At 37.9% G+C, this 17028-nt stretch overlaps 1 protein-coding gene across 3 annotated transcripts in view; it reads right to left on the reverse strand.

Moving 5' to 3' along the window:
* CEMIP2 (cell migration inducing hyaluronidase 2) overlaps positions 1 to 17028 on the reverse strand; it is an 81331-nt gene that overhangs the window by 12683 nt on the left and 51620 nt on the right. For all 3 annotated transcript variants that reach the window (XM_055578294.1, XM_055578296.1, XM_055578297.1), the window contains 6 exons: positions 16510 to 16545; positions 15622 to 15777; positions 12963 to 13140; positions 10235 to 10450; positions 5953 to 6161; positions 2041 to 2223 (listed from right to left, as the gene is read on the reverse strand). In XM_055578294.1, coding sequence (XP_055434269.1) covers positions 2041 to 2223; positions 5953 to 6161; positions 10235 to 10450; positions 12963 to 13140; positions 15622 to 15777; positions 16510 to 16545 — 978 coding nt within the window. The remainder of the gene's footprint in view (positions 1 to 2040; positions 2224 to 5952; positions 6162 to 10234; positions 10451 to 12962; positions 13141 to 15621; positions 15778 to 16509; positions 16546 to 17028) is intronic.

Consider the following 17028-nt stretch of genomic DNA (forward strand, 5'->3'; position numbering starts at 1 on the left):
CTGAATCCGTCATTATGGACAGTATCAAAGTAAATTTCTGGTTTGAATAACCTCAATACGTAATTTGGGAAGATGGAATTTGGCTTGGCTCAAAAATTCCTTGGAAAACTAATACTTATGTTGAGTTTAGAATTTGGTAAATTAGGGTGGTTTATTCTTTCTTTCTTTTTCTTTTAGTTTATACATTATTCTGTTTTAAGGCACAAAACTGGAATAATAAAAACAGCAACTTTGAGACTTATTTGTTTAAGGCCAAGATATGGTCTCAAATCAATTCCTGTGATGTATACTAAGAGCAGATGGGCCTGGAGTCCTTCTGTCTATACTTTGGCCAAAATCAAGTGAAATGATCAGTCCTACCCAGTCTGAATTCTCCTCCAATATGAATGGAAAAGCAACTTCTAGGCAACAGTCCAATGTCTTGTCAGCAAACCTAGGCCTTCTAAACCAAAGGAAGTCAAGATTCTAAAAATGACTTGATCAACTGTGATTGATTACTGGAGTTCACAAGTTCACATTTTAAAATGAAGTCAACAAACAATACAAAGTTGAGATTATGAGGTGAAAGTCAGCCACTGTTCCAACATCTAGTAATTTTAACATATACATAAGGAATGACAGGGATCTAATTAGGCCTGTGCCTTTTGATATATAATTAAAACCATCAAAATGAACAGAATTAAAAAGAATTTGAACCTCAAAGGCTGGAAGGTTCTAGAAATACCCAGATGAAGCAATATTTCCTATCATTGTACATATTAATCATTAATTTGTGATCACCAGACTGTCCTTACAAATTTGGGCCTTATATTTATTTTTGCAGAAAATCAACTGGGAATGTGGCTGTTCTGTCATCTTTAGAATAAAACTCTAACTAGGTTTTTAAAGATTAATTAGAAGTTAAACGTAAGAGAAAATGATACGAAAGGATTTAAGCTAATCACACTGGCTGCTGCACCAGCCCTGGAGGGCAAATGAGTTGCTTCTTACCCAAAGGCTAACAAGACAATTGAGTGAACTCCAACCTCATTCCCCAGTCAGTCCTGCCACCCTTCTCTTTAGTCCAAAATTTTCTTCCCCCAAACATGCCATGCCATGTTTTTCATGCCTCCATGCATTTATCCATACTGTTCTTGGAACACTTACTCGTCTCCTCCTACTCACTCCTCAAGAGTTAGCCCCAGTGTCACCCTCGTGGGTTGTCATTGACCACCCAAGGCTGAACTTGTGGATTATCTCAAAAGGCATGCTATAGGACTTACAGCATTTAAACCTTTCACCCTCTAACTACTTGCTTTACATGCCCACATCCTTCAGTGGACAGTGAATTTGCAGAAGAAATGCATCTTATTTATATGAGTATCTTTATAGTACCTAGACAATGGCATGGAGTAGAAATGTCAGCTTAAGGAATGGATATTGGAGGAGCATGCTACTTTCTGGAAGAGTACAGGAGATCAAGCCTACCATAACCCAAAGGCTGAGAGACTGTAACTGGATAAAAGCAGACAAAGCCAACAGGACCCCAGGTGAACAGGATTAGAATTAAAAAGTGGAAAGATGCAGCCTAGAGAAAGTTGAAAGCAAATATGCCATGGTTACACAGTGTTTTTTGTTTTTTTTTTTTTAAACCCAAGGTCAACTTGAGAGATAGCCTTAAAGGAAGAGAAAAATGAGCTTTTGCTAAAATATGAACTATATGATATGGAAATAATCATCTTTAGAGTTGTTATGGAAAACATTATTTTAATTTTCAACTGGGCCTACTGGTTCTTTATTGACAAGGATAATTTTTCTCTCTAAATTGCCTTAATAGGTATACGGCAAACATCTCACTCGATTCCTATTGCCAACTGTAATTATGAGTCATTCTAGTTCTTCTTAAACCTCTAATGGTGATGAGCAGAGAATTACCCACATCAGCTGCTTTTCTAACTAGCCGTCACATCACAGCCTATTCTTAGTTACACTGAAGAACTAGTAATTTCACCATTAAAGAAAAACAGCAAAAATTTTCATTCATGGGTTGCCCTGAATTACCCCGTGCTGGAGTCAAAATAGAATTTCCTCTCAGACTGCTTCTTCTGCAATTCCTCCAGTGAATGCACAGGCTCATACTCTTCCATTTTGGATAATGAGCCATTATGCCGCTGTAAAAAGCCAAAGGTAACCTGAAAACTTGTGTTTGATGGATAGCAGAGACCAACTCGAATCCAGTCATTCCTATAAAGGAGAGACAATAAAAACACAAGTCCACATTTGAGCCAATATCTTTTGGGTATTACAGCATATGTAAATTTTAGCCATGATCTTCTCCTTCTTAAATATCTACTGTGTATGGAGCCACTAACAATGAAAGTCCTGAACCCTAACACACATAAGTTATCCACCTTTCCACGTTACCCAGATTTCTCTCATCGTATATTTACAATGATATGGCTTAGAAAAATCTTGTTTGCAATAAGATTTCAGAGAATGTGAATAGACGTTGGATAAAATGTACTCAGATACTGTAAGCAGATAATAAAATTAAATGAGAAGTTGGGAATGGGTACACTAAGATGGAATAAACAGTAATAGCCGGATTGTGGAAATGTATGCTGCTACAAGTTTTCCATAGGATTTTTTTATTCATAAATATATTTGTATCTTTTATAATAACACTAGGATAAATTCCCGGAGAAGGCAATGGCACCCCACTCTAGTACTCTTGCCTGGAAAATCCCATGGACGGAGGAGCCCAGTGGGCTGCTGTCCGTGGGGTCAGTAAGAGTCGGACACGACTGAACAACTTCACTTCCACTTCTCACTTTCATGCACTGGAGAAGGAAATGGCAACCCACTCCAGTGTTCCTGCCTGGAGAATCCCAGGGACGGGGGAGCCTGATGGGCTGCCGTCTATGGGGTCACACAGAGTCGGACACGACTGAAGCAACTTAGCAGCAGCAGCAGCAGCAGGCTAAATTCCCAGTGGCAAAATTGCCAGTTGCTGTTGTTGTTGTTGTTCAGTCACTAAGTTGTATCCGTAACCCACCAGGCTCCTCTGTTCGTGGGATTTTCCAGGCAAGAATACTGGAGTGGGTTGCCATTTCCTTCTCCAGAGGATCTTCCCAACCCAGGGATCAAACCCACATTTCCTGCTTGGTGGGCAGATTCTTTCCCACTGAGCCACCAGGGAAGCCCTAGAATTGTTAGAGACAAAGGTATATGCATTTTTTAAGTCTTTGATAATATTAACAAATTGCAATAGTGTTTTTTCTTACCTAATGTTCTTGGATATAAAATTAATACTCTTCGAAAACCATTAAAAATATTTCTCCTTTTTTATCATTTGCTTTTTTCTGATGTTCTTTTAATTGTGGTAAAATACAAAATTTGCCATGTTAGACATTTTTAACTTTACAGTTTAATGGCATTACGTACATTCACAAGGTTGTACAACCATCACCACTATTCATTTCCAGAACTTTTTAATCATTCTAAAGAATTTTACCACAATATGTAATGAGGGTTTAAAACTGTTCACACAAATTTCATTTAGTAATCCCACTAAAGAATTAGAAACACAGACCAAAAATAATAAGAAAAATGTTCTATCCAGTATTATTTGTAATACTAAAAGGGGAGGAGGGACAGGAGAAAAACAATCTAAATGTTCATGGGGGAATGGAATAGTTAAACACATTTTGGTATGAGATATACTCAGAGAACCTTTGAGGGTGGAAAGAGACGAGAACCCTATACACATTTATAATGCCTTACTTTGATTAGAAGAATTATAGGTTATTGCAATTTTCTTTATGTTCTTCTGCATTTTCTTAGTTTGTGCAATAAGTATAGATTTATAACTTTTAAACTGTTATTTTCAAAAGTGCCACTATGACAAAATCCATGATCTCTCTGTAATTATCTTAAACATGGGGAAAAAAAAAACTTACATCTCCTCTTGCCTCTGCCCATGATATAATTTTTACAAACTTTTAGATGATTAAACAAGGAAAGTCTGACTGAATTTCAAGCCCATATGGAGTTTTGAAACTTCTGGCTCAGCCCTTTTCTCACTTTAAAATGTTTTTTACTTGCTCAGTATTTATTCAAAAAATTATGCTTGGTATGTACAGAACCCTGTTTACCTTTTGACTGTAATATCTCACCCTCAGGTTCACAACCTGCCAGCTATAACTTTCTGGACTGCTGATCACTCTTTGGCATGTCTCCCCCACCCTCTCTGACAATCATTTGTTCTTTCATTGACTTCTAGGTAGCTCACAGACGGGAGTGATATGATCAGACTGGCTTTTAAAAAGAACTACACCCTGGACACAATGTGGGCCAAGGATTGGAAGTGGGGGGAGACGGGGAGACCGAGTAGGAGGCTGCTGCAGGGATCTAGGTGAGATGATAATGACTCAGTCATAAGCAGTGAGGGTGGCAAGAGTGAAGAGATTTGAACAATATTAAGGAGACAGGACCAACCGGGCTTGGCCACTAATAGGATGGAGAAATGAGAGAAAAGAAAGAGCCAAAGATGAGTCCTGAGAGTTTGTTTTCTTTTTTTGACTTGGTTGACTCAGTAAGTGAAGGTGCAGTTCTTTGGCAGCAACAAGCATTACAGGAAAATAGTTGTGGTTCAGTTTAGAGCATATGCCAGAGGCCTAACATCTCAGAATAAGAGCATCTACCGTATGTTCAGCCACTCTTTAAAGTGCCCTACTTAGAGGCGAATTCCTATATGATCTATGTCCATTTCTGTTCATTTCAGTTAGTACTTTGAGAGAGTTCTGACGAGTTAAGGTTTATGACCAATCAGGTGAACAAACCATTTCAATTTTTCAGGGATATATCTGAGCAGTTTCATTTAACCACCATACATATCTAGATAGTCCCAGCTCTGGTTTCTAGTCTCATCTCTGTCACTCCCCTAACCTAGGCTCCCAGGGCAATCAATAAATACATCAGTCTTTGAGCAGAACTAGCCCTTTACAGACTCTGCTGCTTTTGTAACAAAATGATCACTTACTGTCACTTCCTCAGTGTAGCCTGGCCCAACTCCCTTATGCAGAATAATTGCTCTTATCCTTTGTCCATTAAAAAAATAGTACTGCCTTATTTACTTAAATTTTATTCTACCTGTACACTGTGAGTTTCTAAAGGACAAGTATTTCTCTTGGTCATCCTTATATCAACTGGCACACAGTAAACATTTAAATAAATTAAATAATTAATTAAATAAACAGAGGTCTTGATTAAAAGTAATACTATAAAAAAAAAAAGTAATACTATGAGAGCAGACAATTGAGAAGTCAAGAGGGAATAGAAAGATGCTTTCACATACAGGCAGAGGTGCAAAATATCTGGCATTCAGGCCACAATTTTCTACTCTGTGCCCACTGATGACATGAATAATCAATCATACCACTCTCTTCTGTCAAGTCTAAACTTGGCCTCAAAAACCTTTTTACTTTCTAGGTAACCAAGTGCTCAGTTGGAACACCAGATAAAAATGTCTTCCTATCCCAGCTATGGAGAATTACAGTATTCAGCATACAGTATTAAAATCTACTGTTGGGGAATTCTCCGCCAGGCCAGTGGTTAAGACTGGTGCTCTCACCAGTGCTGAGGGCCCAGGTTCGGTCCCTGGGGGGGAACTAAGATCCCACATTTCCACAGACAAGCCACGTGGCACAGCAAAAAAAAAAAAAAAAAAATCCTACTGTTAAATTCTGCACAAAATACCTTGGCCATAGAGAAAAATACATGCTTTTAAAAGGAGAGGATTTAACTTATATAATCCCTTAAGTCCATCAATATAACATATATAGCCTTTCCACAGGAGGAACAAAGCACGTAAAGCCAGGATTCTTTACTTGCTACAAAGGAGATAGGCTATTATTTTTCTCCACTAAATTACTACTTGCTCAACTATTTGAAATCACAGTAACAGAAGCATACTTGTTGAAGTTTATGAGGTATAGAAAAGCAATCTTGGGTGCTGGCCCATTCCAGTGGATGGTGTAGCCCTTCTCCAGCATGATCACAGGCTGGTACTGTGAGAAAGCTGCCTTCTGGTTAATTCCTCGGAGCACCATAGGGTAGTCTGGATACTCATCTCGTGTGATGGTCATAGTCAGATTCGGAGTGCTCCATGTCTGCACATAGACCTTCAAAAAATAATTAAGAATTAAAGAAAAGGTAATGAAAATTTAAATAGCTAAAAAAAAAAATTTCCAGCAAAAGTCAAGTGTCTCTACTTTCAAAGGAGAGATTCTATGATCTGTGCCAGACAAAAATGAGTAGTAGCCAACTTCATCCTAAGCTCCACTTACAATGAAGCCTACTTAAACTGAAATGGTAAAAACAGACCATGTGTTCTGCTAGCCAAGATCTTCATCATCTCTTCCACAACAGGCCAGCTTATTCATCAGAATATAAAACCTTTGTGGTTTACATAGCTTGTCAAAGAAATCCTTCAATCTGAAGTACACACATATAAAAAATTAGTAAATTAATGTGAAAACTGATACCCTCTAGTTAAATCTGAAAGGCTTTCCTCTGAAATAAGAGGTGGAAATTTAAAATATCTTAGAGCTTTGGCTTTCAATTTTCCATGACCTGCATCAGCCCAAGAAGTCATTTTTCACCCATTAAAAAAAAAAAAGTTATAAAGTGTTCTGCAAAAACTGGAAAAACCTATTAAACTGAGGCAAATTTGAAAGCCCTGAGTTTATTCCAGTGGCATTTGGGCCCCATTCTACACCAAAACAAAATCTTCCCCAAATGCATCCTCCAAGGAACAAACCTCAGAACAATTTCCTAAAACAAATCTGCATCTGTAATAGAATTCCCCAGAAGTATCGAAACATCTGCAGAATGCTGCATTTAACCCACACAACTTCTCTGTTTTCTGTTTCTCTTTTCCACAGTTTTGTCCATAGTGATTCCTTAATTATAAATTCTTTGAGCCAGGAAGTCTTAACTTTCATTTGTGTTTGACTATTTTGATATAACTCTTCTCTACTGACACCATGTAAAGATTAAAATACAGATAGGAAATATATAGTTTGAGACTGATTGTCTTCATTTAAATATATATGTTTAATATATTATATTCACTCATTGTTTATTTAAATGTTTATATGTGACCTGTACTTCATTACATTGGGTTGACCAAAAAGTTCTTTCAGGGTTTTTTCATTACGTTGCAACAGAAAAACCCAAATGAACTTTTTGGCCAACCCAATAATAGGTTATATAAAGGTTATATATAAAATATAATAAAATACACACCCCACCCCAAACACATATCTATAACCTTCCTTCTTCCACATCCAAGGATCTGAGGTAGCACATGCTCCTTATAAGGGCTTCCCTAGTAGCTCAGCTGGTAAAGAATTCGCCTGCAATGCAGGAGACCCTGGTTCAATTTCTTGATCAGGAAGATCCCCTGGAGAAAGGGTAGACTACCCACTCCAGTATTCTTGGGCTTCCCTGGTGGCTCAGCTGGTAAAGAATCTGCCTGCAATGTGGGAGACCTGGGTTCGATCCCCGCGTTGGGAAGATCCCCTGGAGAAGGGCATGGCAACCCACTCCAGTCTTCTTGTCTGGAGAATCCCCATGGACAGAGGTGCCTGGTGGGCTACAGTCCATGGGGTTGCAAAGAGTCAGCTGAGAGGCTAAGCACAGCACAGCACAGCATGCTCCTTATGATACCACCTTTCTTCTTGAGTACCTTTATCCTTGGGTCAGCAAAAAGCAGACATTCCATTAAAAATATTTACAAATAGCTAAATAATGATTATTCTATCTTGAGATCCAGTTGTTTCTAATTTTTGCTGAAAACGTACAGTATTATATATCATCCAAGCAACAACAAATGGCTGTAGATCTGGGCTCCCAGCCCAAATTTCAAATCCCCAGGAGAAAATTTCTATCTTACCATTCCCAGAGCCTCGTGGGCAGGATTAAACAAACAAAAACAATAAAAAAAAATAGAATTACTACTTTGCTTTGTAAGACAGAAGTATCAGGTTCACATTCTCAAGTATATCAAATCCAAATTACGGAGACATTTAAAATAAAATATAAAGTCTTCATTAGTGAGTACATACCATGTTAAGAAAGACAAACAGATACATGTACCTTTGAATACACATGGCTAGCAATTTAACTACAACTGTAGCTATTGAAGAATTTAAAAGCTTCTTATTTTTGTTTTAATTCTCAAATTTCTACATCTTCTTAGACATTAATGACTACTTAATTTTAGAGGGCAATTCTGGTTAAGAATAAAATGAATGAAAAAATAAATCACATTTTTAACCACATTCTTTTCTTCTTTATTTTTTACTATAATTAATTCTCCATCCTTTCCTGGTCCTTCCTGGAACTCAGGCAAATATGATTCTTCTTGCTCCCATGGGAATGAGAAATCCCACAGCAAAGAAGCCAGTATTCCATTAAAATAAGCCAGAAAAATCTCTCTAATCTTTATCCCTCTTAAGCCCTTTGTCTTGTCTATTGATAAGAATCTTTTTGAAGCTGTTTTTTTTTTTTTTTTAATTTAAGAATCATAGCATTCTTTAACAATGATGATTCAAAGTCTGAAGAGTAATAAAGAAATCTGCTACAAGAAACTCCCACTACAGAAGGCTTATTAAATGGCAGAAACCAGAAGACTCCAAGGGCTCAAGAAATTGAAAAGCAGGAGCCACAAACACACACTTGATGGGTAAAGTAGTCAGAGTTCTGCAAAGGTACTCCATCACCAAACTGGTCCTTCCCCTGGAAAAACCCATCCTACAACTAAGAGAATTCAGCAGCATATCAGCAAGTGAGGTTTCTTTCTTGCCTTTGAGACTATCAGAGCCAAGTCTGCCTTGGAGAATACCTTGCTTTTCCTCTAATTCTCCTCTTCATGCTCCAATTATCCTTTTCCTTTATTCTTTTATCTCCCTCAACATTTATTATTAAATATGACCATGTAATTGTCTAAAATATGGAAACAAAATTCTGCTCTCTTCAAAATTCTGGGCAACTGGTACCTTCATTCTGCAATCTTCTATCCATCCAAAATATCACTATTAAAATCATCTTTGCAACTTAAGAGCCCTGCTCTTCAAATAATACTAATTGCAGCAAGCACTTCACTATGTGCCAGGCCATGGGTGAAATGTATTATCAGTACTCATGCATTCTATCTTCACAACAGCCACATATGAAAGAAACTAATATTATCCTCACTGTGCAGAGGCACAGAGCAGCTAATTAACTTACACATCTCGTATTTAAGAAAATAACAGAGCCAGGATTCAAAGCCATGTGGTCTAGTTCCAGCATCTATTTTCTGAACATTATACCTCCCGAAGTATTCCATCCTCTTATACTTGGCATCCAGTTAATAAATGCACACTAGCTTAATGTTTTCAAAGAAGTGTTTCCCAATCTATAGCATCTCCTTCATATTTTCACAGATATATTATGATTTGCAGAATTTCCTTGAATTCCTTCCTTGTCCACTCATTTCCAATTCCCAACTCTGTTTCTGAGAATATATTGCTTTCCATGTGACCTACTGATATTCTGCCTCACAAGTTAGATTCCCTAATTTAGAGATAAATAGAGATAATAACCCTGAAGGGCTTCCCAGGTAGCACTCATGGTAAAGAACCCACCTGCCAATACAGGAGCTGTAAGAGACACGGGTTCAATCCCTGGGTTGGGAAGATCCCCTGAAGGAGAGAATGGCAACCCACTCCAATATTCTTGCCTGGAGAATCCCATGGACAGAGGAGCCTGATGGGCTACAGTCCATAGGGTCACAAAGAGTTGGACACAACTGAAGCAACTTAGCACCTAAAAGCAAAGAATAAAATGCCTTCTCAGGGGGCACAGCTGTAGCACAGCCAGAAAACCTGGCCTAAGACTCAGGAAATATGGTTTCTCACCCCAAATATCTCCTAACCATATTTAACCAAGTGCAAATTAATCCTACTTCTCTTGGGCTCACTTTTCCACTTTTAAATTGGTTTGTAGTGGGGGACCTTTAAATAAAATTCTATGAGTCTATGATTTCTCATGAAATTTTTCTTTTTTTTAACCGCTTTAAAAAAAAAAAAGAAAATCATGCTTTGAGAAGTATCCATCAGCCAGAAGACCTGAAGTGTACTCCTCACAGAAACAGTGCTGTCAGGAGCTGGGAGGCGGGGATCAGGTATCACAATGCATTCCGGCCTACCTGGGCATAGCTCCCACTGCACACCACTGCATTCCATTTGGTCACGTTTATACAGCTTGGATGGCGGATCAGGTAGTTGTCCATTCTTCCCACATAAGCATCCTTGTATCCCGTCACAGAGCCATCAATGTCGTGGAATATGGAGTTCTTATCACCATCTAGCTCACAGTCTTCAAACCAGGGACCAGGCTTTCCAAAGAATACATTAAGAGAGACCTAACAGCAATGAAAAGCAAGGACGTCCTACAATGAGGGCTGCTGCCATGGTACCCAGCATCCCCTGCAAGAACCCAACTTCATATTCATTACAATTCATTACAAAACCTTAAAGACTATGCAGTTCTGAGACACAGCATAGTTGTCAACCAACATTTTTGATTAATTATGACATGAACAGAAAAAAAAAGCTTCCTGAAGCCTTAGTTTCTGCAGCAAGCTTTCAACTTCATCTTTGATGTTTTCCCTTTTTTCAACTTGATTACCTGTTCCCCAGATAAAACGAATTCATGGTAACAGAAACCAGAATAGTTGTGGAAAGAGGAACTATGTAGTCAAGGTATTTGTTAAAACTTAAAAACTTTTCACTTAAGATCTCTGCATGTCCCTGTATGCAAATTATACCTCAATTAAATTAAAATACATTACAAGTTCGATCTCCTGAGCTAATCATTTCATTTTACTTCAAATGTTTTAGTTAACTTGTAAATGACTCCTGTCACCAAAAAATAAGTACAGTTCCAAACTGAAACAGTCTAAATGTTGTCTTGGTATGGTTGCCTGACCACTGGACTCATTAGAACCTGTGGAAAGGTGTCTGTTCTTTTTTTCTCTCCTCAACAAGTCCAGCTCAGTAATTTTCATGTCAGGTAACATTAATTCAATACCTTTATCAAACACATAGTACATAACTAGCTACAAAGCAGGCTACAGGTTACATAATTTATAATCTTTCAGTGCGCTAAGTTGCTTCAGTTGTATCTGACTCTTTGCGACCCCATGGACTGTAGCCCACCAGGCTAATGTTATTCAACCCATGCAAATACACCTTATGATGCTTTTATGCACTCATTGTCCTGGCAAGTTTTAAAATCAACTGAACATCTAAATGATAAGCAACTCAATGGAAAGTCAGTGATGTGTGGGACAAATGGTTCTAAGTTCTTAGTTCTAGACTCTTTTCTCTCTTTACTTATACCTCCCATGGTTAAATCTTAAAGTCTAGGACATATTCTCCATCTTTTTTAGGAAGAACAAATTTGCGGAACATACCCTTCACAAATGGTTCCAGAGCATCAGCACCTAGAAAATTCCAGGCTGATGAAACACTGGCCTTAAACAGCATGGATTCTCTTAGGCTGCGAGAACTCTAACTGCAACAAATGCAACATCTAAAAACTGATTTTTAAGTATGACCATGTCAATGATCACTAAACTCAATGTATGGAGAGAACGTCCAGGCTGTAAGTGAGCTGCCAACCTCCACAATGGAAAGGCAATCCAAGACCCACCCTATTTACATCCAGCCCTGTCCACAGTGTAGCTCTTCCTCTTCCCCTGGAGTTATGCAGTCTAGATGAGAACCAGTCAATCATTTTGCCCCTGTGCCTCTGCTCCATGCCTCGTCTATTCACAAAAACCAGTATAGACTTTGATAAACTAACCTAAGTTCTCTTTTAAACTGGGGAACCACAGAGTTTGCCTATGGACATGAACGACAAAACTATGAGTCACTTTACAATTGTGGCTGCCTGTGGGAGCAGAAAGCAAGATGGTCTGAGACTCAATCTCTACACCATTGTCATCTTAGAAGTGGCAAGATGGGAAGAGGCTGGGGGTATATAATCAGATTGGCCTATGTATTGATGGTAAGGAAGGTACTGGTGAAGCTACTGAGAAAATGATTTCTATGGCCTGCTGCTGCTAAGTCGCTTCAGTCGTGTCCGACTCTGTGCCACCCCTTAGACGGAAGCCCACCAGGCTTCCCCGTCCCTGGCATTCTCCAGGCAAGAATACTGGAGTGGGTTGCCATTTCCTTCTCCAATGCATGAAAGTGAAAAGTGAAAGTGAAGTCACTCAGTCGTGTCCGACTCTTGGCGACCCCATGAACTGCAGCCTACCAGGCTCCTCCATCCATGGATTTTTCAGGCAAGAGTATTGGAGTGGGGTGCCATTGCCTTCTCTGGTTCTGTGGCCTACTATATTGTAAACAATTATTTCTAAGTCTTTTTTGCAATCTTCATAAAAATATTCCAATAGTTTATATCAGAAATAACCCAATTTGTTTCCTATCACCCCAGTATTTCTCTTCTTTCCCAATCTTTTGTTCCCCAGCTCCCCAGAAGAATAGATCTCAGAAAAGTAAAATACCAGGTAAAACCCAAATCTCTTTATGGATTATTATACTGAATTCCCCAAAATCATACGTCCTCTTATTCCTATGAAATTCTACAATTCCCACCAGTGATCATCACATTAAGTCATTCTCCCTTTGTTGATATCAAAAATACCCTAGGTCACAAAAATACTCTAGGTCACATGGGACTTCTGTTCTCACCCTAAACTCAGCAGGACAGAGTACCTGAAATCAGGAGTTACTCTTGCATAGCATTCACCTCCTAAGCCTAAAAACTCAGTGCAAATCCCATCTTTGTGTTTCTTTCTCTGGAAATGTGCCGTCCCTCCACTTGGTACCATAGTCACTGTATAGGAACCATAAGAACGTACTTACATGTGGACCAAACTTCACGAAGGAGATGCTATTTCTAGGGGTTATCTGCCAGGAATTCTTCATGAGGAAGCCAACAGCACTGGTATATCTATCTAAAGTTGGCACATATTTTTTGAAAGTGCACCTGGTGAGATGAATGGGCCCATCATAGATCTGAAAGCCTCTAATTGGAAATGTCCTGTTGAAATACAAAATTTTGTTTAATGCATATGGGCCCATCTGTTTAACAGCATTTCACTTACATATTTGTTTCATAAATACTGTTAAATATCCTATATACACTAAGTACAATTCTAGGATACAGTACTAATGAAGCAAGATCTCTAATCTAATGAAACCTATACTGCAGTGAGAAAGGCAAACAAAAACATAATAGGTAATTTCAGATAAGAGCATAAGAAAACAAAAGACATAGGAATAGAATAGACTTGAGTAGGACAGAGATGCTATTTAGGATACAGTGAAGGCCTCTCCAAGAGGTGACTTTGCTTTCTTGAATCAACTCAGTTAAGATCTTTTCTTTGATAAATCATACCATTTAGCTTTAATTCCGAAATCTCTAGCACAAGAAGACAAATCTGTGCTTAATCAGAGACCTCCTTTCAAGCCACTAAATGACAGTAATAAGGAGAAATGATATACTTAAAAGTACAAGTCTGCAAGGCTTACTATAGCTAGATTGAGAAATTCATTTTATTCATTTTACTCCTTTCTGTCCAAACATAAGCTCCTTAACTTACTAATCATATGTTATTAACCATAATTAATGTAAAAAACCCATAATATTCTGGATCCCTTAGGTTTTTTCCCCTATTAAGTTTTTTAATGGCATTGCAGAGGACTTCTATAGCAACTAATTAGTTTACGACTTGGCAGTGTTTTGCAATAAAAAATCATATACACTACCAAGAAAGTCAAATAATCTGGTTAAAAATCTATGCCCATCTTTGTGTATCCAAGAATATATAGCAAAATGGTCCTCTGCCATAGAAAAGGCTGCAAAGATACAGTAAAATAAAAATTAGGCCCATTGACCAACCAGCAATCTGTTTAAAAAATTCCTCGCTAGCACAGAAGCAACAGCATTTTGAAGTAAAACTGGAGGCCAATGTAAAATAAAAATAATGAAATTGAATTGCCCACCATTTTACTGCAGCCCATACCCAACTAATACAGCTTTTTTTTTCCCTTTAATTTACATATTAGAAGAGGCAGCTTTGGCTTAATTGTGAAGAGCAGAGCACTGAAGCCAAACTAACAGGTTTTGAGTCCCATATTAGCTACTTTTAGTAAGTTACTCATTTATAAAGCAGGACGATGACAACACCTACCTCACCAGGCTTACAAGGATTAACTGAATAATAAAATATTCAGAACAGGGCCTGATGCATAATAAACATTTAATAAATGTTAACTATTAAAAATCCATGAAGTTCCTTTCCTAGTGGCTTCCACAGTCTGACTAAAAGAAGTTCTACACGTAGTGTACATGTAGTAAAGATGTTTAGTATTTCCCACAGATAAGCACAGGATAGGGCCAAGGATAGGCTGCCCTTTGCTAGAAGCTAGTTAAGCCCTTCAGCCAATATTCACCACCTGTCCCTTAAAGTCACCTGCCTGTTTGCCTTACCCCGCTGACCTGTCCTAGCCCAATATCCAGACACAGTGGATAGCTTTAAGGGGACTGATGCTTAATGAAATCTGACATTAGCTCTGATGTAAGGACTTTAGAACACTAATTTTTCTCTACCTGGTTTTCTTATGAGTAAAATGACGACAACTCTAAACCGTGTCTCAAAGCTGAGGTACAGATTAATTAGGTAATAGTTTCCCAAAAGTTCTGAAGAATCTTTACAGTGCTAAGTACTAGTTTAATGACTGTGATTATTTTGACAGAAAACATGCCAAAAGTCTACCCCATACCCTTTCAACATCTGAAACTTTGTTAATTATATAGCTAGTTAGGTTTTGAGTCAGCTTTGGCATCTATCAACTGATTTTCTAGGACTCTTTTCAATAAGTAATTTCTTTTTTCCAGTGGCTATTTCTTAAAACTAACATCACCATATTAAGGAAAAACTGATTTGATGTCCATAGTTTATGGTTTGGTGACTTTCTGTGGCTCAAGGAAGGAAAAAAAAAAAAAAAAAAAACTACCAGCTTACATAAGACTTTATCCAAAAAGGATAAACAGGATAGTTTCCTTCATTATAAAACTGATGTGGTGGTTTAGTTGCTACGTCATGTCCGACTCTTGCGACCCCGTGGACTATAGCCGGTCAGGCTTCTCTGTCCAAGGAATTTCCAGGGAAGAAATACTGGAGTGGGTAGCTACTCCCTTCTTCAGGGGATCTTCCTGATCCAGGGATCAAACCCAGGGCTTTCACATTGCAGGTGGATTCTTTACCACTGAGGGAAGCCCCATAAAATTGATAATGACATCTATATATAATGTTTAACAGTTAATGCTCCAGAATCCCAGAGGATAATACATACAATAGAAATAGCAATAATAACATGAATCATTTTAATAATAATAAATATGGTGGGAAAAGTGTTACAGTGGGAATCCATTCAGGATTATTATGGAAACTTTTTTAAGGGTTAGAGCTTCATTTATTGTTTAAAGGTAACATTCCTCTGATAAAGCAATGCTCACCTGTTCCTAGGTAATGTCCGAGGCTTCAGGTCTATCCCTCCAGTGCCTACATACTTGTTCTGACCACCCTGAAAGCCGTAATTCCTGCTCTCCCCAACAAAGAGAGATTCAGATACCTCTTGGCTAGAACCTTCATCGCTTGGGAAGCTTCCATCACTGTTAAAATAAGAACAATCATTAATCACACAGGAAGGCAAGCTATAACTTTAAAAACCTAAACATTTTCAAAGTAGCCAGCAGCTTCTTAAATACATATTAGCGAGTCATCAAAAGGTGCCTCTAAATTGTGAGTATACCTCTTATAAATTAATATGTGGTTTGGAAATTAGACTTAAACAAATGAGATTTAATTTAGCAGGAACAACTAATTATTTTAGTCTCAAGCAACAATATTGCAAATGAGGAGAATAAACTTGCCCTGAATACAAGGAGATGACAAACATGTTTAAGATGGGCATGAGAGTAACTGTTATCTGGGGGAAAATATGTAACATAAAAAGTTCAGTTCTTAAGGACCATTGTGAAAAGAGACCAACTTTTAAGAAAGAAAATATTTAATCTGCTGCCAATTTTTACTCCCTTCCTCTTTATTCCCCTACTTTTTAAGATCTTTAATCAAAAGCTCAAGGGTTTTCTTCTAAGCAAAAAATATGATGGGCCTATCCTTCTGTGCAATTCCAGCTAGAGCAACCTACTTTGGTGTGAATTCAATTAATCAATAAAAATGTATTTTTGGCCCTCTAGTGGCATCAAGAAGTAAGTGCTATTTTTTTAATGTTAATAAATGATACAGCATTCCTGTGCTATCCATAAAAAAAAAAAATCAAGGTTTATTTTACCTTACAACTTTAAAATAAACAGATAAATATTTTTTAAGTAATTACAAACCTGGCAAAGGTCAGTCCTATTCCATTGTCTGCAAATCTAAAGAGAATGAAGGAACATTTTAATTTATCACATCATGTAAGAAGTAATTCTCTCAATATTTAATTATCATAAAATCCAAGAAGTTCCAATAATATTTATTCTCCAAGACCACACAAAAATTTCACTTTCCAATAACTAAAAGCATAGTCTCCACGGTAAAGGCACCTGGTTTGAATCTCAGCTTTGCCAATTACTAGCTGTGTGACCTTGGGCAAGTTACTTGTGTGTTCCTCAGTTTTCTCACCTAAAGGCTGAAATAACACTATAAGCTTCCTCATAGGATACCTGAGCATTAAAATGCTAATTCATTTCAACTATTTAGAACAGTGTCTGGCACAGAGTAAAGAGCACATGAAAAGTGAAAGTGTTAGCCACTCAGTCGTGTCCGACTCTTTGCAACCTCATGGACTATAGCCCACCAGGCTCCTCTGTCCATGGAATTTTCCAGGCAAGAATACTGAAGTGGGTAGACATCCTTTC

The sequence above is a fragment of the Bubalus kerabau genome, chromosome 4, assembly GCF_029407905.1.
Source record: "Bubalus kerabau isolate K-KA32 ecotype Philippines breed swamp buffalo chromosome 4, PCC_UOA_SB_1v2, whole genome shotgun sequence".
Lineage (NCBI taxonomy): Eukaryota > Metazoa > Chordata > Mammalia > Artiodactyla > Bovidae > Bubalus > Bubalus kerabau.